This window comes from Electrona antarctica (assembly GCF_951216825.1).
Source record: "Electrona antarctica genome assembly, chromosome: 12".
Lineage (NCBI taxonomy): Eukaryota > Metazoa > Chordata > Actinopteri > Myctophiformes > Myctophidae > Electrona > Electrona antarctica.
This window is the reverse complement of record NC_136793.1, coordinates 33,821,234-33,847,098: the sequence shown is the minus strand read 5'-3', so window position 1 is coordinate 33,847,098 and position 25,865 is coordinate 33,821,234. Positions and strand designations below refer to the sequence as shown.

General features: G+C 40.3%; 2 protein-coding genes across 2 annotated transcripts; both read right to left on the bottom strand.

Annotated features, from left to right (window-relative positions):
- Nucleotides 1–691: 691 nt before the first annotated feature.
- Nucleotides 692–12,836, bottom strand: LOC306933485 (kinetochore protein NDC80 homolog). The gene is made up of 17 exons (XM_079515731.1): nt 12,705–12,836; nt 11,391–11,486; nt 10,898–10,984; nt 10,637–10,784; nt 9,874–10,043; nt 9,457–9,559; nt 8,833–8,910; nt 8,599–8,692; nt 8,355–8,455; nt 7,691–7,835; nt 7,087–7,292; nt 6,615–6,767; nt 6,230–6,319; nt 2,693–2,785; nt 2,376–2,506; nt 1,959–2,061; nt 692–1,031 (listed from the first exon to the last, which is right to left on the bottom strand). The coding sequence occupies exons 1-17, from the start codon at nt 12,710–12,712 to the stop codon at nt 858–860; spliced, it is 1,980 nt and encodes a 659-aa protein (XP_079371857.1). The 5' UTR covers nt 12,713–12,836; the 3' UTR covers nt 692–857.
- Nucleotides 12,837–17,696: 4,860 nt separating this feature from the next.
- On the bottom strand, nt 17,697–24,021 carry lox (lysyl oxidase; the record flags this gene model as incomplete). Its single annotated transcript, XM_079516960.1, has 7 exons — nt 17,697–17,703; nt 18,286–18,401; nt 19,008–19,103; nt 19,318–19,474; nt 20,359–20,490; nt 21,000–21,111; nt 23,475–24,021. The coding sequence occupies 7 exons, from the start codon at nt 24,019–24,021 to the stop codon at nt 17,697–17,699; spliced, it is 1,167 nt and encodes a 388-aa protein (XP_079373086.1).
- Nucleotides 24,022–25,865: the final 1,844 nt, after the last annotated feature.

The window sequence follows — 25,865 nt, the reverse complement described above, 5'->3', positions numbered from 1 at the left end:
CTATATATATCTATAGTACGAACCATTTTTTACATTCAACAATATAGTTATTTTGAATAGCGTGACAGGCAGCTGTATATCATTCGACCAATGAAATAAGATCTTTCATATTGCCAATCGTACCATACTTTTATCGTGTCAGCAAAAAAGAAAAGAAAAAAAGTTGCACTGCATGCGGACATAAACAGTGTTCCATAATTATAGCCTTCTGAATGCCTGTGGGTAATATAAGATTGCTTGCAACATTAAGATTTTAGATACAACAGTGCCATCTAGTGGTTACATCGAAAACTTACTCAGGTTTATTAAAAAAAAAAAAAAAGTGAAGTGAGGTGTGCTCTTATCAGAGCCATAGAGTAAGATAGAGTTACGACATTGAGGGAGCAGAAAACAGCCCGGTCACATGGATCATGTACTTGCTCGAGCCCATAGACTCCATTGCATTCCATAAACTTCCGGTGTCCCTATTCACCAATAGAAGTTTATGTAGAAGAGGCTAAGAGCCACCATTGGACTGGTCCCATGAAGTGAACAGAGTTGTCGTAACTCAGTCTTAATCGATGGTTCTGGCTCTTATCATACATCATCTGAATTTGCTACCTACACAAAAAAAGTTTCCTGGTTTTAATGGGTTAAGAAATCCATAGTATAAAGTGACAGACAAAAGAAAAAGGCATCCAAGGCACTCTGATCACATTAAAAATCCTTTATTGCTGGGGATTCTCACAAATACAATTATTCAAATGGATCTGTGCAGTTCTATGACTGAAGTACAAATCGAACAATTTTAACAAATTTAACATCTTTGGGACCTCGATCTACTGTGAAAGTCTGCGTTTCCCTTCTCTCATTTCAATTTACTTTTCTCCCATGAACTGGCAAGAAGCCTCAGCTTTGTCCCATCGAGCATACAAAGCATCAGCCTTTTCCTTGAAGGAGTCAACCATATCCTTGATCTGCTGAAACTGTTGGTGTTCCACTGTCAATGCCGACATGCCATGCATTTGTCTTTTTTGATTCTCCGTGAATTTCTGTTGATTGGAAGGGGTACAAGATAAGTTATAAAACCATGATTAAATACTCAATTTTGCAATGTCCAAATTTAACTTCCTACATGTAAACCATTTGATAATCATTTCAGCAATGCTTGTAATTCTTAAAAGAAAAAAAAAAAAAACTATTCTCACTGACCATGTTCAAGTATAAATTAAGGCTTAAGTGGTTGAGGTAGATGTTAATTAAATAATATTTGTTGTCCAAGTAACAAGTCTGAACGGAAAAGAAAGATTGTTTCATACTGAAAAAAGCCAGTCACTGGGGATCTCTTTGGTGTGACCAGATCTACACCATCTAGTCCAGTGGTAATGGAGTGGGGGTCTGGGGTCCCCAAATTATTTGATAAAGAATCACAATCAGCTTTTTCTGAAACATGAAAATGTTTGAAAACAACTGAACTAGTCTAGATTTACTGTATATCATCTAGTCCAGTGCTACTCAACCGCTTAATATATCTGCAGCCAGTCATGGCCATACCAATACAATTTTTTTTTATTTTATTGTTTTGAACAAGATTGTAGGTATTTTATCATTTGATCCAAGATAAGTGATATGGCCTGATGTCAGCCGAGTATTACTTAATTCACCTGTGATAATCTGTTCATTATGTTCTCTACGTGAATGAATCATTAATCACAATGTTTTTGTTCAGTGAGGTTTGGCCTTAGATGGAAATGTGGCTTTTTACTGTGCAGTCCTTAATTTTTAGACTAGTCGTGTAGTCCGTTGCAAAATAAAATTGTAAACTACTCAAAAACACTGAAATCTTTAGCTTGCGGCCCTTGGACTTTTGCAATTTTGCAGAGTGCCCCCTGAGCCATCTAAAGTCGAGCAGCCCTGATCTAGTCTGACGGGTCAGATAGTGTCAAGTCATTAAGTTAGCTATAGTTCACATGTTGTACCTCCCAAAGGGCCACGTGTTCGGCAGCAGTGGATAAGATAGTGGACAGGTTGTTACGCACTGTTCGTCTCTCTTCAGTGGTCTCAATCTGCACCAGGTGGTACCTAGGGTACAGATTAAGTCAATGTCTAAAATCAGAGTTGGGTATGAGTGATCAAATAAACACATCCAAATCAACTACCTTTGAAATATAATATACTGCAATTACAAACATCTCCTCCACAACAATCATCTCTTCAGTTAACCCATTTAGAGGTTTATTAAAAAAAACAGAAATCCTGTTGCTAATGTGTATACACACACCGCAACATCTACAATGACACAGAAGCTTTCCCGGTTTTAGAGGTACAGGCTTTCCCAATCTTAAAGGGTTAAATGCAATAGGTTTCGACAGTAAATACAGTGAGAAAACACCAACTGTTGCTTTGTGGCTTTCAGTTTCTGGACAACTTCATCATGGCCACTTGTAAACATTTTCTGCAGGAGTTTCTCGTGGTCTTCAATAGACTCCTTCTCTGCTGTCAATTTCTGCTCCTCACATTCCATCTCCTACACACACACACAAGATATTAAATCAAAGTGAGACCCAAAGAAACTTTATCCAGACGGCGATGAATCAGAACAAACAGCACGGTTTTGACTTCCTTGTTCCCACAGAGGACCCACTCACACACACATCTACGAGACCATTTAGGCCCGGGCCTTCACAACATTATACACTCTCACACACTTTACCTGCATGTCATGTTCCAACTGTAGATCGAGTTTGCAGTTGTTCTCTCTCAGTAGCTTTAACTCTTTCATCTTGTGTAGGATTTGACCTTCCATCTGAGACAACCACATTTAACATGATTAATATCTGGCTGGTACATTACAACCACATTTAAACTTAACAGATTGAAACAAGTTTTGATTTAACACAATTTAAACCAAACTGAGGCCGATTCTAAAAACACCTTCTAAATCCTGACCTAAGTTCTGGGAAAAAAAAAACTTCTATAGCATCAATTTTTAAATACTGTACAGAACCCCAAAAGGGGTTCCCATGGCTTAAAGCCAAAAGAAATCCCAAGACTTAACATTTTCAGACCATGTCCCAATATATGTTTTGTAAAATGTTGTGAAAGGGGAACCCCCCAAACTTGCATCGGCCTACCCCTGTACTAGACGGGGATAAAAGTCTGTAAGAGAAAAATAAATCAAATTAATAACATCAATTTTTGGGTTGGTAAAAAGGTGTTTTCCCAAAGTTTTTACCGAATGCGTGTGCCAATCCATGCTTCATGGATGGAAGCAGCTTTTGAAGTTCTGTTGTATTATATTGCTAGTCTGGCCAATCAATTCAAATATTCATATCTTGAACTTACTGTAGGGCTTGAATTTACAGTCACATGGTGAATAGCAGTGTGTTAAAGTTAAAAGACAATTATAGGCATGTAGCCTTCAGTAGTCCATTATGCACCTTGCATAAGATTGCAAGCGAGAATAAAAGTCAATTAGGCTACAAGAGAGACAACCCATTGGTTTGGCAACCAACATTGGATACAGGATAGGTGGGCACAATATGACATCTGGGCACCTCAACATCTGGCTATTTTATCAAAAATGAAAGAAAATATTTGAAAAATGGTCATTAAATTAATGTAAACGTGCCTGGTAGACTTAATTTGATCCTTCAACTTATTGCTCGCTCGTTATTAATTAAGCGGCGGAGACACGGAGAAAATTATTATGAGGATCGGATTGGCACTTTGTTGCCCCCCCTGAGCCCCTCATATCACTTCACTAGCATAGCAAGCCTGCTGTGTTGCGACTGCTTCGGTCATGTCATTCACACCACGGCAATCTACTGTACACATACATACCCCCTTAATATTTTTTTGCGGAACTACACCAATCTCATTAATGCACCCTACAAACCCTCCCGAGCGCCCAGATCAGCCGACACAGGGAAGCTGGAAGTAGCCTCCCTAAAAACACCGGGACAACGTTCCACACGGCCCAAACTCTTCTCCCTTCTGGCTCCAAAACTATGGAATGCACTTCCCATTGCAATCAGAACTGCAGCTTCGCTCCCAATCTTCCACCACAGTCTGAAAACGCACCTCTTCAGACTCCAACTTACTTTGCCGTAGTACTTGACCTAGCCTAGAACTCCTACAGGTGTATGAAAAGGCTCAACTATCTTAGATAGCATTTTTATGCAGACTTAGAGAGCAGTTTATGTAGACTTATAGCCTTTTATGTAAACATAGCACCGTAGTTTATCTGCAGTTTCACTATATACATTTTCCACTGTTATGCCCTTAGCTTATGCATGATAACTACTTTGTATGCATTACCATGATTTTTTATTCTCCGTTCTTGCTTAAAGGAGAATTCCATGCTAGAAGGCTTTCTTACCTTTCTTTGTAGTCGTTACATCCCCACCAAACAGGTCCAGGTGTCTTTTTGTGCAAAAACTCCTTATTGGCTATTTCATCTACCATAAGCATTGAATGGGGCTATGGGGTGTTGTGCTAATTCTCTTATTTCCATCGAAATTAGTATAAAGTGTGCCGCTTGGGATATTATTTACATTATGAAGAGAGGATATACAACAAAAAAAAAAGTTTAGCGATGGAAATAAGCGAATTAGCACAACACCCCATAGCCCCATTCAATTAATTTAGGGCTTATGGTATGGAAAATGGCCAATAAGGAGTTTTTGCACAAAGAACAAACAAACACCTGGACCTCTTTGGTGGGGACGTAACAACTACAAAGAAAGGTAAGAAAGCCTTTTAGTATGGAATTCTCCTTTAATGTAAGTCGCTCTGGATTAAGAGCGTCTGCTAAATGCCTAAATTGTAATGGTCCTATGAAATCCTCAGGACGGAAATCCGTCTCCAGGGTTTGAGAACTTTAAGCCCTGGGTTCCCATCCAGAAGGGTAGGGTTACAAAAAGCTAATCGTTTCATTAGGTTTTTATATTATATTGCATTTGTAAATTAAATTATATGCATCTCGTTTACAAATCATGTTTTTATTATGGTCGAGACTCGAGGCCATGTATAAGCAATTTGGGCTTCTTGCCTCCTCCTGGCACGTCGTTTTTAATTGTGCTAAATCAAAAGTAGCTAAGGTGTTGCACAGCAAAAAAGGCTGCTCTACAAGCTTGCAACACCATCGTATGTATAAAACCGGGCATAAGTGGTTAAAACACATGCATACTCAGACTGTGCCTGTAGTACGGCAGCAAACAGGTTTCTTTTGATTAAAGTGGGAAATTTGATATAGGTTTTTTTTATTGGCCTAAAATATTGCCTATATACACACACACACACACACACACACACACACACACACACACACCATACCATTCAAAGTCAAAGTCAAACGATTTGTCACACACACACACACACACGTTACCGCAGTGAAATTTGTTCTCCGCATTTGACCCATCTCTTGGAGCGGTTGAGCCGCAGCCAAGGAGCGGTGAGCTGCAGCGTGCGCCGCGCTCGGGAATCATTTTATTAGTAGATTTGACCCCCAATCCAACCCTTTGATGCCGAGTGCCAAGCAGGGAGGCATTGGGTCCCATTTTTACAGTCTTTGGTATGACCTGGTCGGGGATCGAACGCCGACCTCCCAGTTTCAGGGCAGACACTCTAACCACAAGGCCACTGTCTGGTAAACATTAACATCCTATATATAGCGTGTGACATGTCAAACTATGGTGTGGTCATGATTCTGAATCCATTTAAATTAGTTTTGCACAAAACACTCATAGCTAAAAACTGCCATACCCATTTGCTCAAATGTGTCCAAAATGTGCTGACCATCACATTTGTGATGACGGCTATGGCCGTTTTTAGCCCAAGGAGTATTTTGTGCAAATCTAATGCTTGGAATGGGTTCAGAATCATGGGGGAAAACTAGTTTAACACTCACATGCTACTTAAAGCAAAATGAAATGTTGACATTTTCGCCTTATAGGATGTTAAGTATGGTCACATATAAACCCCTATAAAAGAAAATGCTCAATACCAACAGCCGGTCGGCAAGTGGATTCATGAATGTACGTATGTATATAGACAATATTTTAGGCCAATTAAAATAAAAACTATATATCAAATTTCCCACTCCACACCCCCAGCTGCCAGACTACTAGTTCAAATTGTATTACTTCATCTCTTCCTCACTCCTGGTGGTTTAATGTTTACTACGTAATAACTTCATTACCTCCTCATTAGTCCCCTAGTATACGGTAATAACTTTGCACTAGATTACCTCCTCATTAGTCGCCTGTAGACTGAGCTTCTTGTTGGCCATTTGCTCACTCTCCCTCTCCACGTCAGCGATCATTTTCTTCAGTGGCAACTAAACATATGACAGAATGACTAGATAAATATGTAGCATACAATACATCTAAACATGCATCATACAAACTACACATCTTGGCTTACTACAATTATGCAAACTCTGAATGCCATATAGTCTGCAACTACACCTCCCGAAAGCCAAGTGAGGAAGCTCAATATTACATTTGTAGTAAAAAAAACCAAAAGAAAACACAAATGTAAAGGCAGTTCAATAGCACAGGTTTAAAAAAAAAAAATAGATGGGTGGCTTTTACCAGACAATCAATATGGATTCAGATCCATAAGTTACATACCTGGATCTGTGCTTTGTACTTGACCATAGCACCAGGTTGATCCATGGATGCGGTCTGTATCTCAAAATCATGTCCACAGGCATTCTCTGCAGATGCTGGGATCAACTTTAGCTTACGGGCCATCTTATGGTACTCTGCCACTCTCAAGAGAACCTGTGATGGGGAAGCAATTTTGACTTTAAACAATACCATTAACCAGTCTTTTCACAGTCAGTTTGCACTCTTCAGACACATACAGATCTCCATGTGGGACACAGACAGACAGTTAAAATGGACCACATGTGCGTTCCATCGAATTTGCGATTGTTAATTGTTCAGTTTAATTGAATAATTTCTTAAACAACTATTAAACAACTATTAATATCGCTAATATACATTTCTGTGCAGCACCACAACGGCATTGAGTTTTGTATCTAAATGAGCACTGAGGATTTCACTGTGTGTACTCTTGCGTGTATAACTGTATACGCACCCGTTCCTTGATCTTGGCCAGACCCATCTCTTCCTGCCACGCGTGTTGCTCTGCCTCCTCTTGAGCCTTGACGAGGATGGAGATTTCCTTCTGGAGCTCCATCTTCTCCCGGCTGAGCCTCTCCACATCAGCTGGAGTGTAATTCTGATTATCCAGGAGTTGCTGCAGTCTGGCACCCTCCTGGGTCAGAGAATCAAGATGGTGGCCTGTGCAGGTAGAGTGGGAAGGATAGCTAAGACACACTGAAACAGACCAACTTAAGGTTTCAGTAGGTGGGGACGGGACTAATTATTTTAACTACAGTTCCTTTGCTTGCAGACTAGTGTACACATCCAGTTGTACACATCCAAATGAACCCTAGTGTCAGTATATTCTTGCCATCATGGGTGAACATTTGGCAGAAATGGATTATCTACCATCCCAACACAATGCAATTTGAGCTTTTAGATGGTGGACCGAAATACAGACACCTGGGGTACCCCGATCAAAACATTTGTGGGGTTTAAGTGGTCAATACATGCAAGGCTGCATACCATTAAACAAAACCAAAAGGTTTGTGTGGAATGTCAAGCAACAGGCTAGGTAAAAATGGAAGCAAATTTACCAACAGCCTGCAGCTCTTCAGCCAGTCTGGAGTCCTCCCTTTCCAGACTAGTTATGAAGGTCTTAAGCTCACTAAGGTAGGTGTCCAATTTCTGGTTTTCTGTCTGGAGATGATCCTTCTCGAGTCTCAACTTCATGAGCGGATCCTGGTGGTGAGAGTTCTGATTAATCTCTGGAAAATGTTCTGCACAAAAAGTTAGGAGTCACTGTTTGGCCCAAAAGCATGTGCTGAGCATCAGTCTGAAATCATGGGTGCTACACACATGACAAAGGCGACACCTTTTGTTTTGACATATTCTTACAAAAGGCATGGATTGAGAGGTTACTCTTTTGTGCCATCTCTGGCACCTACATTTCCCAGCAGGATCAATAAGGTAGCCGTCAGTGGCATCATCACGTGTGTATAAATATATACATGAATTAAGCAAAAACAAAAAAAGTAGTCTCAAGTCTATGCTCAATCGATCAACCATCCTGAAAACATGCAAAGGAGATCCAAGGCACTCCGTTTCACATTTAAAAAGCCTATATTTTAATGGCTTCAGCTCAGCAAAAACCTTCCTGAAAACATTCAATTTCTATGAATGTGTCCTTAGCATATTTATATACAATTTCTAACGGCACTGGTGGAGCACTGTAAAGGTGCATGAATTCAAAATACCAACCAAATGTTTCTCCTTCTCCAGCTGATCCACCTGTTCAGTCAGTAATGTGAATTTTTCCTCCATTGACATCAGCTGGGCCTCATCCACACTGTATGCCTTTTCTAATGACACAAGAAGACAAAACTGCAATCAATGCTTTTTCTTAGAACCGACCTGTACAACAAACGGTCAAGTTCACTAAACTAACTGTTCAAATAAATGCATGTTTCTTCTTAAAGATGTGCAACATCCCCCAAATACTTACTAAGTTCTGACAGGAATAGACAATCCTCCTCTTCAAATGAGTCGGTTCCCTGCATGAACTTGGTGTACGTGTCAGCCACCATGTCTACACACAGCTATGAAAGACATTCAGAGAACAAAAATGAGTGATCTTGTCATCAGACCGTCATTTAGAAATAAAACACATCCATCCAACAGATATTTAAAGCTATAAAAATATGTTTGATTACTTTTATTGTATTACATTAATGGGTACCTTGCTACACTCCACAAATTCTCCAGTTTCTTCAGAAAAACCCTTGAGCAGGTCCTCACTCTCAAGACCACGGGAGATCTGACAGAAATAGAACATTTTAAATATTATCGAGATCTGACATAGACAGCACATTTTAAATGTTATTCATGCCAGTACATATTCTTAGTTGTGTGACGGTGTTGCACTGAGAATAAAAGCAGCTCTTCTGCAATCGAGTCGAGATCTGACAATCATTCAAAAATCCACTATGTAGTTGGGAGTTTCTAGTGTGTAATGTAATCCAATACATCTTACAAATACTGCAGGCAATCCTTTTTTGTGACGTGGAGGGTAAAATGGCCTCAGAACGTACATGTTTGTGAATGCCATGCGGCATATTTTGCTTTGCAGTCGCTATTTTGCAACGATCTGCAGATCGGAAGGGACACAGCTCATTCCTTAGCTACAACACTGGAAACACTATTTTCTAGTTGAGAACACACGATTACTTGCAAAAATCTTCAGCAATTAGTTGCCGATAAATTACTACATTGCTGGCAACCAGTTTAATAAGCGATTTGATTATGACTAATCATTGCACTCCTAGCGACACCAGTGCACAATGAAGTATATAGCAAGCCTTACTTTGACCGTGTCAATGAGCCAGATGAGAGCTCCCAGCAGCTGAGGCCATGTGTGTGGAGCTCCAACAGAATACATGGCGCTCTTAGACAGAGGAAAGGTATACCTTAAACCACAAAGAGACAAAGATGGTCAGCAGAACGGTATACATTAAACCACAGAGAAAGATGGTCAGAGCAGAGTTCAAGCAAATCTGGCAAGCCGCCCATTACATTTTGAGTTACAGAATATTGTATGAAACCAGAAATCTTTGCCAAAGGCCTTGAATCAGTAGGGTTCATTCGTATTAGTAAAAAGGAAATCTAAACACTCCCTTTAATACTGGTATATAGGCAAACAATGTTTTGCCTTTACCTCACGGCAATTAAAAGAATGTTTTACTGTTTATACATGTGAAGTACGATGGTATTATTCAATTACCCGAGGTCTCTCAGCAAACGAGGTACCTCCTCCTCCACTTTGGATTTAGGCAGCACAAAGGTTGGTTCCAGCTGTTGAAAAAGGAACTCAAACACTTTCAGGAATTCCTTGGTAGAAGGAGACTGGAACGTTTTGGTGGACACCTCTCCATACAAGTTTTCTGAGAGGAACTAGAAATAAAAAGACAATCAAGATACACAGAACCAACGAAATCCTAAGGCTGAAAAGGCTTGAATGTACAGATCCAAGACATGGTCTTAGGCCCTAGGAAGTAAAGTCACTTCCAGAAGAGGCTAGGCCAAGTCTCTCAGCTAACACAAGACACTTCCTTGACCCCAAGGACTGTCTAAAGAGGACGAGACGCGAAGACCGTACGGGCGACGCCATGTTGCTCCATGGAAGGAAAGAAACCTTTCGCAGTCGAGACCAGGAAGTTGTACAGTACATGCACAAGTTTGGGCATGTACAACGGTCTTCGCGTCTCATCCTCTTTAGACAGTCCTTGCTTGACCCCAGGAAGAATAGAGGCAGTGATTAATGGGGGGGGGGGAATGAGCAAAAGAGGTTAGTTTCCCCCCCAGGTAAAAGCCGATATGAATGTTCTGCTTAAAGTGGTGGAAAGACAGGGAAACCCTAATACTGAACACCCAATCAAGTATGACCACTATGATCAGAATACAGAGTTTAAAACTCTGTACACAAACCTTTAACAAAAAACGAAGGTAAGGTAATGAAGGTAAAGGTAATGAAGGGTTCATAGTACCTCACACAGCTTCCTGACACACTGCTGCACGTAGGACTTGTCGTGCAGAGGTCTGGGGTCCTTCATTTTGTCGGCTGTTCCCAATGCTCCAAACATGCTATTGCGTCCTCCGATGCTGCTTTTACGGTTTAGACCTACTCCACTAGCCCTGTAGCGATCAAGTTCATATTAAAACATTCTAATGGGTAAGTAAGTGCAAATCCAAAATGTTATCATTGAATATTAAGTCTATTATAATTTTTTCTTTTGTGAGTTACATACCGAGCGCCAAAGAAGGTGGTTTTCCTCTCCGAGGTCCCAGACTGGGGTTTTCCGAGGTTGAGCTTTCCATAAGAGGGTTGTGCACTACTGTAAATACATTAAACCCCAAATGATGAATTGAAAACATACTTGTGAGCAGGGGCTAAAAAAAATAATACCTAAATGGGAGCAATGTAAATTATGTTGACACGATCCATTTCAAACGCTTCTAAAGACATCAAAACACTTAATGCAAATGTCCATACAGTTTTAACTGGGCACATAAATTCAAGTTGATATGTAGCAGCATCCCTGTAACTTTCCAGCTTAACATCCATGACTATGGCAAATACAAAAGCTTTTAACTTCACTGATGACGTAGGCACCACCATTGTTAAGATTCCTTCGGGTATGGGACATTATGAACAAAAAGACAAATAGAAATAATGTTAAGCTGTGAATCATTTTCTTACTACTTTCTTACAACTTTGAGGACCCCCAGGGCCAAACCCACCTCTGTGGTGTGGCATACATGCTCTGCCTGCTTGGATCAGCCACCCTCAAAGGCTTCTCTGACATTCTGCTGCTAGAGGCCGCAGTTTTCTTCTTTCTGGAAGAAGCGATTCTAGCATCGTTAAGACTGATGTCTGTCACAATTACATAATCTCCTAATCGCAATTATTTGAGATAAACAATTATTTTTGCATTATCAGCAACAGTTTCCATGTTTAACATTTTTCAAAATTAGAAATGATTGATCCATTTTTCCTTATCTTGTACATTACATATGAAGATCGATTTGTCTTACAATAGAAATGGAATACAGATTCATAAAATGGTGCATTTATATAGCACCTTTATCCAAGGCGCTTTACAGAGATGTGCATTACCTTCACCCATTCATACACCGATGGCAGCGGAAACCATGCAAGGCACCAACTAGCACATCGGGAGCAATTAGGGGTTCAGTGTCTTGCTCAAGGACACTTCGACAGTAACTCTGGGGGAGCCCGGGTTCGAACTGACAACCTTACGGTTACCATCCAGGCACTCTAAACCCCTGAGCCACCACCGCCCATCATCATAACAATCATGAACACTCAAATATGGGACCCTTACTCTCCTGGGACTGTATGACCCATAACATAATGAATGTTAGTTTTTTTTTTTTAAAGGAATGGTTGATCTACAAGCTTACAACACGTCAAAAATTATGTCTTGTAATGTGATGTCTGATGCACTACTAGCAGACTAGCACAACTTGAACTTCCTTCCAACTCAACTGGACATTGATAATGTGCCATTTCCACAGCCATAATAGTAACTAAACAAAACACATATTACCAGATGTTACCAAAAACACTCATTGGGCCAAAAACAACCATAGCCACTTGCCCAAATGTGCTGACATCACATTTGTGATGACGGATAGGCCTATGTCCGTTTTAGCCCAAGTCACATATTATGCCAATTGTGGAAATTGCTCAATATATGCAAGTTAGCATCTGGCAGTTTCTACATGCTGGGGACCCATACTCAACATTACTAACATAAAACCTTGGTGTACTCAACATGCCTGGTTTCACATTCTGGCAAGTGGACTGTTAGCTTAGCCCTGATTCCCTGAAACATGACCGTCATAAACTCATAATGAAGAATGAGCGTCACGTCACGTGTCGAACCATGGTGGCTACTGGCTAATGTTAGCTTAACATTTCAAACAGGCACAATGAAGAATTGAGGACAGAACGTGGGTGAGAAAGGTAACACGGTCTGAAAATGCTATGATAGCAACGCAGTTCATTTATCATTGGCTTATGTTACTTACCGGTCCATTATTTCTTGTAAGTGAATGTAGGTTTTTTTTGTTTGTTTTTTAACCGCGTGGCCAAACAAACTTGCCAGCTCAAGCCCACTGATGTGTTGCTGCCTGAGTGAGGGAGTGCTGCTGCGGCTGCGTTTTAAATACACCGCCCTGTTGGATTGAAGGGCGGTGCATTTGACCGTGATTGGCAGTGGTGGTCTGGTGGAAAGTACCAGAGCCTTAGATACATATGGCTCTGGAAAGTACTAAGTACATTTACTGAAATAGCCTACTGTACTGATTTCCTTCTACTCCTTGACTGACTCCTTCAAAACCGCTCTCAAAGGGCACCTACGGACGGACGGCTGCAATTCGAAACTGGCCTCCGTAAAATCTGAATAGTTAGGCCTACTTTGTAGATTTTGATTATTATTACAAAACATACATTAACCACTTCAAATAGCCGATCTACAAGCTCACAATGCATCGCGATGCTGAGCTTGTAGATCAGCTATTTTCTAAAGATTGTACATGATTGTACATTAAGTGTACATGGGACATTCTGCAATACATCATTCTGCAACTTCTGGGACATTTTGACCACTATAAAATGTTCAGATCATTTTACAACAATTTTCTTTTGCACTTCAATTCAATTAGTTTTTAGTTATTATCAACTGAAGGCTGAACTCAATATAAACTCATCACTTTTGTCTGATAGTATTGGTTTTCTTCATGTTTTCCAGACAAGGTTAGAGTACGCCCTCTGGAGCAGGAAGATGGCATTGCAGCAGCATCTTCCCTCCCTTTGTGAGTGGTATGTGAACTGGGAGAGGGTCCATGAAATTGCTTGGGTTGACCAGGTCCCAGGGTTATTCATCTGGGATTTTTCAGGTGGCCAAGGAACAGGCGCTCAAAGGTCTTCATATTGTGTGGAAAAAACATGGGACAACCCTTTTTTGGAGCCGGTTTTCACAGACAGAGGCATGATTTGCAATTACATGGTCCAAAGTTGTGATGGGGATTTTCAGGGGGGTCTATCTATTGAAAAATGTATTCAGTTAATTTTAATTTCCCATGACCTAGGGGAAAAAAGGGGAAAACAAAAGGAATCCCGCACACTGTCTTCACTAATTACACTACAGCATTTTATTGAGTAACGTTTCAGTCTTTCAGACCTTCATCAGGCCTGATGAAGGTCTGGCTGAACGACCAAATTGTTGCTCAATAAAATGCTGTAAGTGTAGACAGTGTGCAGGATTCAATTTTTTCTACTCCAGTCAATTATCCGACGCACCTGTCCTCCGTAGGTGTGCAACTGTGCATAAGGACTTTTTTCTTCTACATTTGCCATGACCTGGAATTTCTATAACCAGGGATTCTCTTCTTCCCATTCCATACACCATCATGTTGTTCTGCTGGGGTTTGGATTCCACCTTCTGCTGTAGGCTAAAGATTGGGTAAGTGTATTTTGTTTGTTAAAATAAGTGTTAAATAGCTCTATATGCTGCTATAGAATGTTTGTTCATTAACAAGGGTCTTCAGCTCTTTACTAAACAGAAAGATAAACAGAAGATGAATTTTCTGGTTGGGATACCAATTTCATCCAATCAGAAGAGAGAACTCAGCCATTTTCATCACCACTAAACCCCTTATCCCTAAACTTCTTTGCCTTTTTTATTTTTTACTATTTTGCAAAACATTTTTGAATATTTAAAATGGCCAGTCCACAAGCTCACAACATGGGCTTGTGGACAATGTAGATTGGCTAGTTGAACTATTCAAAAATGTTTTTCAAAATAGTAAAAAAAGGCAAAGAAGTTTAGGGATATGGGGTTTAGCGGTGACGAAAATGGAGCCCTGACAGTAGGATAAACAATGAAATTGGCAGCAATTACACAAATTAATTGCAGACAAAATTGATAAGACTGAACAATACAAATTCATTTACGGCTGTTATCAAAGCAAACCATGGGCTTCCATGAAACTGGAACAATATAGGGTTGGCAATGGTTAACCCACCTTATGCATTTTCATCTGGAGAGACCCCTGTTACTGGACAAACACTCAGCTGGAGAGACCCCTGTTACTGGACAAACACTCAGCTGGAGCGACCCCTGTTACTGGACAAACACTCATGCAATGACTACTATAAGAACATACTGTATCTTGCTTGTCTAACTCCAGTAAGACACCAAAGGGCGAGGTCGCATGCACGCATCCGCCTAGGTGACAGCAGACTGCTGGGCGAGCGCTGGCGCTTTGGCGTGGGGGTCAGATCAACATACGGGTATGGAATGAATTCTGTACTGGCCATATATGGAGCGTATAGCCTACTATAGACTCTGGACATGACAAAACACAGTGATGATTTAGGCCATGTTATCTGCCATGGTGTTGATCCACATACATTGTACATTGTGCTTCAGAATGTTGACAAGCTTCATGGAGATGCTAATTTCCCTTTCCAGCTCGATTTGGCACCTGCCCACAGAGCCAAAACTACTAGTAACTGGTGTACTGATCATGGTATTACTGTGCTTAACTGACCAGCCAACTGGCCTGACCTGAACCCCACAGAGGATCTACAGTAGGTTGTATTGTCAAGAGGAAGATGTGAGACATAAGAGTCTTATGTCTCACATCTTCCTCTTGACAATACAACCTAGATCTTATGATAAGACTGAACAATACAAATTCATTTACGGCTGTTATCAAAGCAAACCATGGGCTTCCATAACACCTCAACAGTGCCACAGGCTGATCACCTCCATGCCACGCCCTATTGATGAAATAATTTGTTCAAAAGTAGCCCAGACCAATTATTAACTGCATACATTAATATACTTTTCAGATGGTCGACATTTCTCGTTTAAAAAAATCATTTTTTTAGTGGTCTCGTGAAATATTAGATTTTCATGAGCTGTACGCCATAATCATCAAGATTAAAACAAAAATGGTTTTAAATACTTCACTTTATGCACAATTAATTGAGAATATATGAAAGTTTCACTTTTTGAATTATATTTCGGAAGAAAATGAACTTTTACAAAATATTCTAATTCATTGAGATGGACCTGTATGGAGATCTACGGGTGGCAGCGGGGGCAGTGTCTTGAGTGTACAGGGTTTGATGAGGGCCCTGGTAGGGCCAGGCCTTCATTTTCGGGCCTGTTGAGAACTGCCAGGCGTGGCTGCACTAAATACTTTGGGGCAGGCCTGTCTAGAGTTTAAAGGTAGGTTCAGGTATCAGTCAAACGGGAGACATCGAAGAGGAAGGACGGGTGGGGAAGTATCAACATATGGAATGTCAGAACAGGTCAGAGATCTAAGGGTTTGAGGTTTGAGGTCAGATGTAGAGTTGCTGGCCGGTTCCATTATACAGGTATTCACCTACAGTCGCAATTATATCAACCACATCCATGACTATGCGTGTTTCAGTCAAAGTGGTTTTGTTCCTTGAATGCACACACGTGTGTAAAAAAAAACAACCTAGTGCATTCATGGAGATTTTCAGATTACGGCTGGGATTTTTGACAAAATCATATCCAACAATAACAAAATATTCAAAAAAAATTGAGATTAAATCTCAAATGACTATAATGTTGCCTATAGGTTTCTTGATATGAAAAGGGTTGAACCACTGCAGACTGCCATCTTTGCATACCCAGCCATAGCATAAATGGATCTAACATCTAACTTCCTTATTCACTTATAGTTATCTCTATATTTACAATTTACTAACCAATCATATGACATAATAACAATAATAATACATTACACACATTCACATTCAAGCAAACTTTATTGATACCTTACAGCCAAGCCAATATACATGCTCTGCAGATATTATACTTTACAAGTACAGGCCTTCATGAAAATACATCTTGCACTATATACAGATTTCTCCTTATAGACTGACGTCCACATTCCAACCCTGATTTATGCTTCTGCAACACAATGTTGTGCAAAATATGTCACTCAACAAAAATTAAATAAGGTAGGCCTATATATTTCAGTTGAAAATACATAATTATTTGTCGCTGGTCACCAAAGCATAATTCAGACTTAAATCCATCTGTTACCCTGTTTTCATGAGAAATGACAGCTACAAGTTGCGGCCATTTTGTGTCCTCCTAGGTAGGTGGTTGATTTAGGTTCACACTGGCACAATTAGAAAACAACCCTTATAATGACAACACAATTACAGTAAACAGCAACATTTTGTATTTAAGCACCATTACTGAAATGCAACCAACAAATATTTTAAATCTGAAACCTGTTTATGTTTATCTTCATGACATTCACCAAATCTGGAAATGGCCTTTATCTACACTTGAATACATTACATAGACATCAAAACAGTATATGTCTGACAATACACAAAGGCTTCTTGATTGAATACTTTGTTTATCTCTTTCTCCATTTTCTCAATTTATTTTCCTTCCTAACCTGGCGTCTGTATTTTAGCCAGTAGACCTATAGGAGAAAATCTTCCAAATGTTCCCTATAATGTTCTCAAATGTTCAAAAGTGTGTGGGGGGAATAGCCGATCTACAAGCTTGCAAGGCGTCACATCTCGATGCTGCTTGAACTTGTAGATTGGCTATTAGTACAACAAAGTATATAGGGTTTAAGTGGTTAAAAAAGAATGAATGTACGGAAATAAATCAGGCATTTACAAAACTACTGTAGAAGTGACACATCAGCATTTTGGCTGCATTTCCATAGGCATCATGAATGTTACCCACAGAGACCTGATGACACTCAAGATGGACAGTTGAAAGTCACATACAGTGTAAAATCCTCAGTGTTAATTTATCCATGTTAAGGTCCTTAACACAGCACACAGCAGTGTGCAGGGACCTTAACTCAAGAGTCACACTCAGAGTTAAATTAACACTCAAGATTTTACAGTGCATGCAGTGCTTGTGTAAAAACAGCCTTTGAGTGTCAACATGTTTAGCATAATTTCTCCTCGGCTCCACTGCGTTGGTTTAGTTGTTGTTTTCAGGCTCAGTAGCTGTGAGAACACAGAAAAACAGTTAAATCAGCAATGGACAGAATAATAATAATAATTTGTTTAGCACATTTCATGACATGGGCTCACATTAGGCTACATCATAATTTCCTCAAATTGCTGATCTACAAGCTCTTTTGGTATTTAAAGGGGGGGAAAAGAGCAGACCAATTATAGAGCCCTGGGGGACTCCGGTTAAAGTTAAGTTGTTTTTATGGATGTTTTTGCTGATTTTACTTCTCTTCATTGTACAGAACTTTGGTCAAAATGTGTTGTTAAATATGCTTTGTAAAGAAATTGACTTGACTTCAGGTCACTCTAAGGTCTTAAACCCCTCTGTTCCAAAGATAACATTCAGTAGCTACTTGCTATAGCCAGAGCAATGGGTAGCTGTGTGTAATATGTGTGTGTTATTGAATTCAGTATCAGTGCCATGCCATGCATAGTCGTATTGTTGACTGGGGGGCGGGGGGACGGGGACGGGGACGGGGACGGGGACGGGGGGGGACACAGTCATCCCTTCGTTGTCTACAGTAGAAAGGAAACAGAAATGTAATAGAGATACAGAGGAGAAGCAAGTCTTACCTGGTGATACTGCAGCCAGAGACATGTGCTGCTGTGCCAGTGTACTGTACATCGCAACGTACTACGTTGTTGTTATAGTTGGACTCTGGAACCTGCTGATTTGGGTTTACCGTCAACTGATAAGACAAACACATAGTTTTTATATTAAAATCTATTGCCTACCACTGGCAATATGAGAATACAAACATAATTAGCTTGTCCACAAATTACATCATTCCTTAGTCAAACGGCATGGTAATAGGTCCTATACTGAGCATGTCATAACAGGCGAACAATCAACAAAAATATTTGCCAAAAATAGCAGATCAAAATTCTCACAATGCGTTGCGATTGTAGATTTTAAACAAAGAGATTTGGTATGCACTATGCAGACAAAAAAGGAGGGGAACTGCTATAAGAACAGCAGTCAACAAAGTACAGTATATAGTAATTTAATCCTGGAGCCGAGCCTGCTTTGCTGTCCGTATGTAGCATTACGCAGAAGTGGGGATTGAACCCGGGGCTCCCACTCGCCAGACCAACGCGCAACCTACCGTGCCAATAGGGCTGAGCCCGATTGGCAGGGCTGTTCTTGTATCTGTTCTTGAGGCTACTGTTTTCGCTCAATATAAATACTGACAAATAAATAAGTCAGTGTGTCCAAAAACGTAGTTACTGCACTTTGGCTTTCAGGGGTTAGGGTATGTTAATATGTCCCCTGTGACAGGGCCTCAGGCTCAGACCTTGAGTACGTATTTTCCTGGTGAGACATCGGTGATATCAATCCACTGGCAGTCAATGTCAGCATTGTAGGTATCATAGCAACCAGGACTCAGACCCTGGACAGAAACAATCATCATCATCATCATCATGATCATCATCATCATCATCAACAACAACAACAACAACAACAACATCATCATCAACAGATCAGATCAGATCTGTGTCTGTGTATAGGGAATCCCCTCTGGCAAAGAGATATATTAGGCTTATGGGCTTCTGGCAGGATTTTCATACATAGGCTACTGTACTGTACATGTGTATTATCCAAACCTGTGTGTGAGAGGTGCAGGCGTAGCGGCGGTAGTATCCATGGTCGCAAGATGTGTCCTCCAAGCAGAAGCTAGCTTTGTGTCCCTCAGCAACCCGACTCTGGGTGCTTGCATCCAGCAGCTCATACAGACTGAATTGATCCATACTGTGGAAGTGACTGACATACAAACACAGCATATGTAATTGTCATTTAGGGCTGTCCTCAACTAAACAAATTATTAGTCAAGTAAAAATCACACCCGTGTGAAGTGAGGGGCGCTCTTATCATCGTACAACACATGCTATGACGTAAATTCTCCATTAATTGTCAATGGGAATTTAATCTTTGTGTAGGACGAAAATAGCCGATTTGCTTGCTCTTATCATCGCACATCATCATGACGTAACATGTCGATTTGCACAGACACATATGACGTAAATTCTCCATTCATTGTCAATGGCATTTAATGTTTGTGTTGTTGTGTTGTTGATTTCACAATGCCTACTGGCTACTGGCCTGCAGATTGATAGAATTAAAGGGTTATACATGAGTTTACACTAGGGGCTCCATCTTGTGCCACCCTTATCCCGTATCCCTAAACTTATTTGCCATTTTTTACTATTTTGAAAACCATTTTAAAATAGTTCAACTAGCCGATCTACATTGAGACGTTGTGAGCTTGTAGATCGGCTATTTGACCTATTTTAAAAGGTTTTTTTAAATAGTAAAAATGGCAAATAAGTTTAGCGATAAGGGTTAAGGGGTGGCGCAAGATATAGCCCCTCATCTGCAGATAATTTAAGCAAGAAATATTTCGGCATAGGAAAAAAGCATAATAAATCACTAATGGTCTAACAAAGTCTTGTTCAAGGAAGACCAAATAACAACTGTGTTTTTTTAATTGGATGTTGGATGCTTATTACCTTATTCTGATTAAGATGATCAGAGGCATTATACATGACCATTTGTGTAGTGTAGTGTGACTAGTCTACTGCCGTATTACTGCATGTAAAAGTATTTCCATTGTTTGTCTCAAAATGATTAAAGTCTCTGTGACTTACTGATGGCAGCTGTGCCATTCCCAAGCATAGCGAGGTCTACTGGGGAGGAAGTCGGCTGTTCCCTGATTCTTCACTCTCTGAGGAAACCTCAAGAGGACCCTGGTATCATAGTCTTGAGCATAACTTGCTGAACTGTATAGGACCGGAGAGGAGAGGAGAGGAGAGGAGAGGAGAGGAGAGGAGAGGAGAGGAGAGGAGAGGAGAGGAGATTAGGAATGGATTGCAGGAGAGTTATTGGACAAGGAATAGTTACATCGGGTCGTGCATATTGATAATTATCATAAATCTCATTGCACAATTTTGCTTCCTGCATGGATTAAATTAAAATTGCAAAGTACTCAGTCATCAATGCAAACGGTGCAGTTATGAATCATGTGGTCATAGTAGCTTTGTGTTCAATAATAAAATACAATATATTCCCATACAATTAACATGAAATTGCAATAATGTATAGTGCAGAAAAAAACGAGGATGTGTAAGCCTGTGGGTGGAGTTAGGATATAGCAAAGCTGTGGCAGGATGTGATATGTTTTTGCTTTGTGATGTATATGAGCACTCTTCTAATAGTATATTCAACACAACTCATTAGTATTGCACTGTATTCTTTAGTAGTGTATACAGAGTAGTGTACTGTACTGTACCTGGCCAGGCAGTTCTCCTCTGAAGCGCAGCGCAGGTTGTACATGGGGAGTCTCTGGACGTATGTAGAGACTTGGACGTAGTAGGGGTCAGGGTACAGGTCAGGGAGACCTCCTACACTCAGGAGAAGGACACATATATCCTTCAGCCAACATGACAGTTGAGAGAGAACAAACTAAAGGATCCCATCCAACATTAAATGACACTTAAAGATCCACCAGCGGCACTCAGAGGCTGACCAAGCCAGACCAACGTGGTCTGAGCTGACTGTCATTGTCATCCTCATTCTCTTTAGTGGGGCTAGAATAAATAAAATAATATTAATAATAATTAAGGAGGTTAGTGTGGAATCAGTGGGTTCCTCAAGCCCATTAAGTTTTCACATAGAGATTTCCGAAATTATTTATATGAATTATTGTTAAGCCGGGGTGACCCGCTAGCCAAGTGGTCCAGGCACATGCCACATATAGGCTCTGGCCTGACAATGTGTCGCATGTTCGAGTCCCGTTCATGACGACCTTTGCTGCATGTCTCTCCCCCTCTCTCCCTCCCACTTTACTGTCTGTCTTCACTGATGACTATCAATAAAACTAATCTTTAAAGATAAAATTATTGTTAAGCCTGGAACCAAGCCATCCAGGCTCCTGGTAAATCATGATCATAAAATATTTGATTCTGTGTCAAAAAATAGTTTAATATTTAATTATATTATATAGGTCTACTATATTTAATGAATATCCTATTTTGCGGTTTTCAAATTTATTTTGACACAGATTCAAATTTTTAGTTTTATGGCCATGATAAAAGTTTCATGAAATCTGTCCATTATATTGTGAGATATCTTGCATGCATGTGGACATTTTGGCTTTTCTCTTCGCAGATGAGTAAGGCTGGGATTGAGGCTAACATTTTGTGGTGCTATAGGAAAATACATGGCATCACTACTGGCAGCAGATAGGCTACAATTCATCCACTGGGGAGCATGAATGCACTCATGGTAATCCAACCATTAGACTTATTATCTACCTTGTGTAAGTGGACATTTTGGTCTGTGGGTGGCACTAGACCAAAGTCAGTAGATTTCATCACTTGCAGAACACAAAGGTGCACAGTACATTTCATGCATGGCAACCCAGCCAAGTTTTCGAGATATCTTGTTTGGGAGACACAACCTTTGCAGGTTGCTGATCTGATCTGGAGTAAGGGATGAGGAAACTGGCTTTTACCGGACAGGCGGACACAGTAGCTCTAGACTGGATCAGAGCTCTGAGTAGCTAATAGAATTTAGAAACAGGCTTTCCACAGGTAGGCCTATACTGTCTAAACCCTGCATGGTATTGCAAGGTTAGGGTACCTATCATTGTCATCCATCTTTATCTGTCGTAATGTATTAAGGAACTGTCAATCTGATATGACAGAAGGGGTGCATGGGGACTTATTCTTGGCCTTACTATACATATGGACATGGATATACAAATACAGGAAATAATATAGGCAAGGCATCAACAAAGCTTGTAAAAAGCTGTGGAATAACATTGTTATGATTGTGAAATAATATTTAATTGTAATACTTGCGTCAGTCTGGCAACTACACAGTAAGCCATTTTAGTTGGGCAAAGTATTTTTCTTGTCTTTTTTCTTTTTTACAATGTTGCAAATTACATGATTATTGCTGATGGGGAGATATGGGGAAATAGAGAACCTTATGCAACAGGTGTTGCATAATGTGAAAAGTTAATTGGCTTGAGGAACCCGCACTGATTCCACACTAACCTCCTTATGCACCCCCTAGTGTCTATCTGTGCACGCCACTAAATGTTGTCTACTGCCCCTTTTATTCTACTTCAGTATAAGCAAGTTGTGAATAGTTTAAAAAGTGTTTGGGATTGGGGACAACATTGATTGCTGCCCCCATGCTAAATTAAAAAAATATGAATAAAGTAAAAAATAAAAATAAATGAGTGAGTAACATTTTTGACTAAATTGTCACTCTCAATTTGATGGAATTTCATCTAATCCATATGCATGTAGTTTATACAGTTTGGTAGATATATGGCACAATCATAATCCACCTAAATTACAAAATCTAAAGTTAGGTAAATTGTGATGCATATCATCTTGACTGTATAACGGAAAATCTTTACCAAAAAATATTTTGAAGATAAGTAGCCTAATGTGACCATTTCTGACAAAGACGTGTCAAAGTAGTAAAAACTTGCCAGTGCCTCAAATATATGAGTCACTAACACAGCACGGTGTTAAAGAACAATGCCACAACAATCTCATTTGACTATAGGCTACCTGAAAAGATCAGTAACCATTATATAAAGCATAACAACATATAGGTCTACAATCTTTTGAATCTTATACAGATTTTGAAATCTTGTGACTCAGCAAGCATGAAAGCACAGCGGTCTATACGCTCATTTTATCACATGGGAAAAAAGAGTAAATGCGAGAATGGAATTTCCCCGTACCAGCTTGGTGATAGCTGGTGCCTTGGCCAGGTGACGGTCTGGCTCTTGCAGCGGGCCTCGGTCTGTGGTAGGAGTTGTAGTAGTTGTAATAAGGATAATAGTTCGACGCTTTATAGGGGTTGTATGGATCATCTCCGACCATCATGTCCTCCCGCCTAACAGCTGCAGGGTCGTCCTCAGCGCGGGGAGCTGCTGGTCGGTGTGGGCGCTGCTGACGCGCGGCGCGTAATTGCGCACCGCCGCTGCTAGCTGGGAGCCTCGGGGAGCCTCGAGAAGAAGGGGCCGCCAAGGTGTCGTTATTGTTGCTTACGACGACGACGGGATTCCGTTGATGGGCCGGGTCGCCATGTCTCCGGTTTGACGGCTGGTACTGAGAACCACCGCGGCTCCGAATGCTGAAGACCTGCCCGTTATGTTGCCATGTTAAGCCCTGCCTCAGCGCACCTGTCCGGGAGCCGTCCTGACAGCAACCCTTATCTAAGAAACTACAAAGAAAACATAGCTGTGTGATGGACAACAAAACTGCGTCGAATGACAGCCCCTTCATTCCTAAAGATGAGATTAAAAATAAATTAAACTATAACTAATGGTATAGGAAAAATATTCTATCCACTTGCACAGTTGCTGCTCAAATATAGGCCTACTTTTCACAACTAAGGGTTCTATATATTGAAGAGGTCACCACATCTAACTTGCTGATGGAAAGTGGAGAGGAGGCAGAGGAGGAGCTCCAGTTTTAAACGGATTCCAAGTTACACAAACCACTGTGGGAAGATGATCTACTGTGAGATTGGACTTCATTTAGTGTCATCAATGTGAAACCTTTAATTTGACCATCATTCCCATTTTATTGAACTGATCAGACCATGCATGCCATTTGTTTTATAGCTATGAATACGTTTACCAGAACAACACACACAACCTTTTCTTTAATAGCCATGTTAATTCGGCATTTTCATGTAATTTATAAACAGATAGTTTTAGAATGGAATAAAATAGAATGGCATAAAAAAAATTACTTGTTTTCTTTAAGCCTTGTCCTATTGTTTTCATTCACTTTAGCTCACTATGCGCTGCTCCTTTCTCCACACCAGGAGGTGTAATTTGTGACATTCTTTTGGTCACTCAGCTGTCCTGTTGTGACCTAGCTAATTATCTCTTTTTGCAGTAGTATAGGTCTCTCATTTTAAACTCAGATGGATTTGTATGGTATAGTCCACAGTAGCCTAGTATCCATGTGTACTATTACACAATGTGTAGGCTATAGGTATAGCTATACTGCACTATACTGCAGGGGTTTTTTATACAAGATACATCAGACTTGTTTCTGCCCCCTCTCCATATTATGTTAAATTATAATTTATAATATTTATTATTATCATTATTATTATTATCAATATTATTGTTTATTTGTTTTTGACAGTGGATGCTCAGTGCAATCATTGTTCAATTGTAGTCAAGGTCAAAGTTGTCAGTAGTATATAGTGCTTAGATCTTTGCAGACCATCAGCAGATGTAAACTGGCAACGTTTTGCTGTAGTTACTACGTTCTACCTTGTTTGCTTAGTTGTCATTGGAAAGAGTTAGTGCTGTACATGTGGTCAGCCAGTTGTGTCCTCTTAGAGTTCTGCAATCCTGTCAAACACTCTGCCTACCTTACAACACGTACACTTAAAACACAGCTTTATATATTTAACAAGGACATTAGTATTCTGAAGTTGAAAACTGGTGAAATGGATTCGCTCAGTGGTACATACAGTAAACTCCTTGTTATAAAGACAGTCCAGGCTTTTGTTTTATTTTATGAGTGGAACGCGTTCCCTCCTGCTCCCCATGTTTCATATTCCCGTCTCCCTGCTGAGACCTCAGGATGCTTTAAAAGGCTGGAATTGAGGCACTTACCGACTGAGAGGTTTCCTCCAGTTGTGCTTTGTGCCACCCACGTGGCACAAAGCACACACACACACACACACACACACACCCACGTGGCACAAAGCACACATAAACATGTTGCTTATCTGAATGTCTAACCCATCTATATGCTCATCACCTGCTTTAAACAGTATAGGCCTAGGCACATTTATTGATTTATATGCTTCTTAGCACTAATAAAAGGGGAAAATGCATGCATTGTATGCTCTTGTTTTATTTCACACATGCGCACACACACCTTACACACCTCACACGCACGCGGGGACGCGCGCGCGAACACACACACACACACACACACACACACACACACACACACACACACACACACACACACACACACGTGCTTCTCATCTTTCCTTTTAAAATTATACTGCGAGCTGCTTCAAACGAGTTACTTGTTTAAGTCGCTTAAAAATATTTTTTCCAAGTACTTCAAGCTAGTCATTTAACAGTTACAGT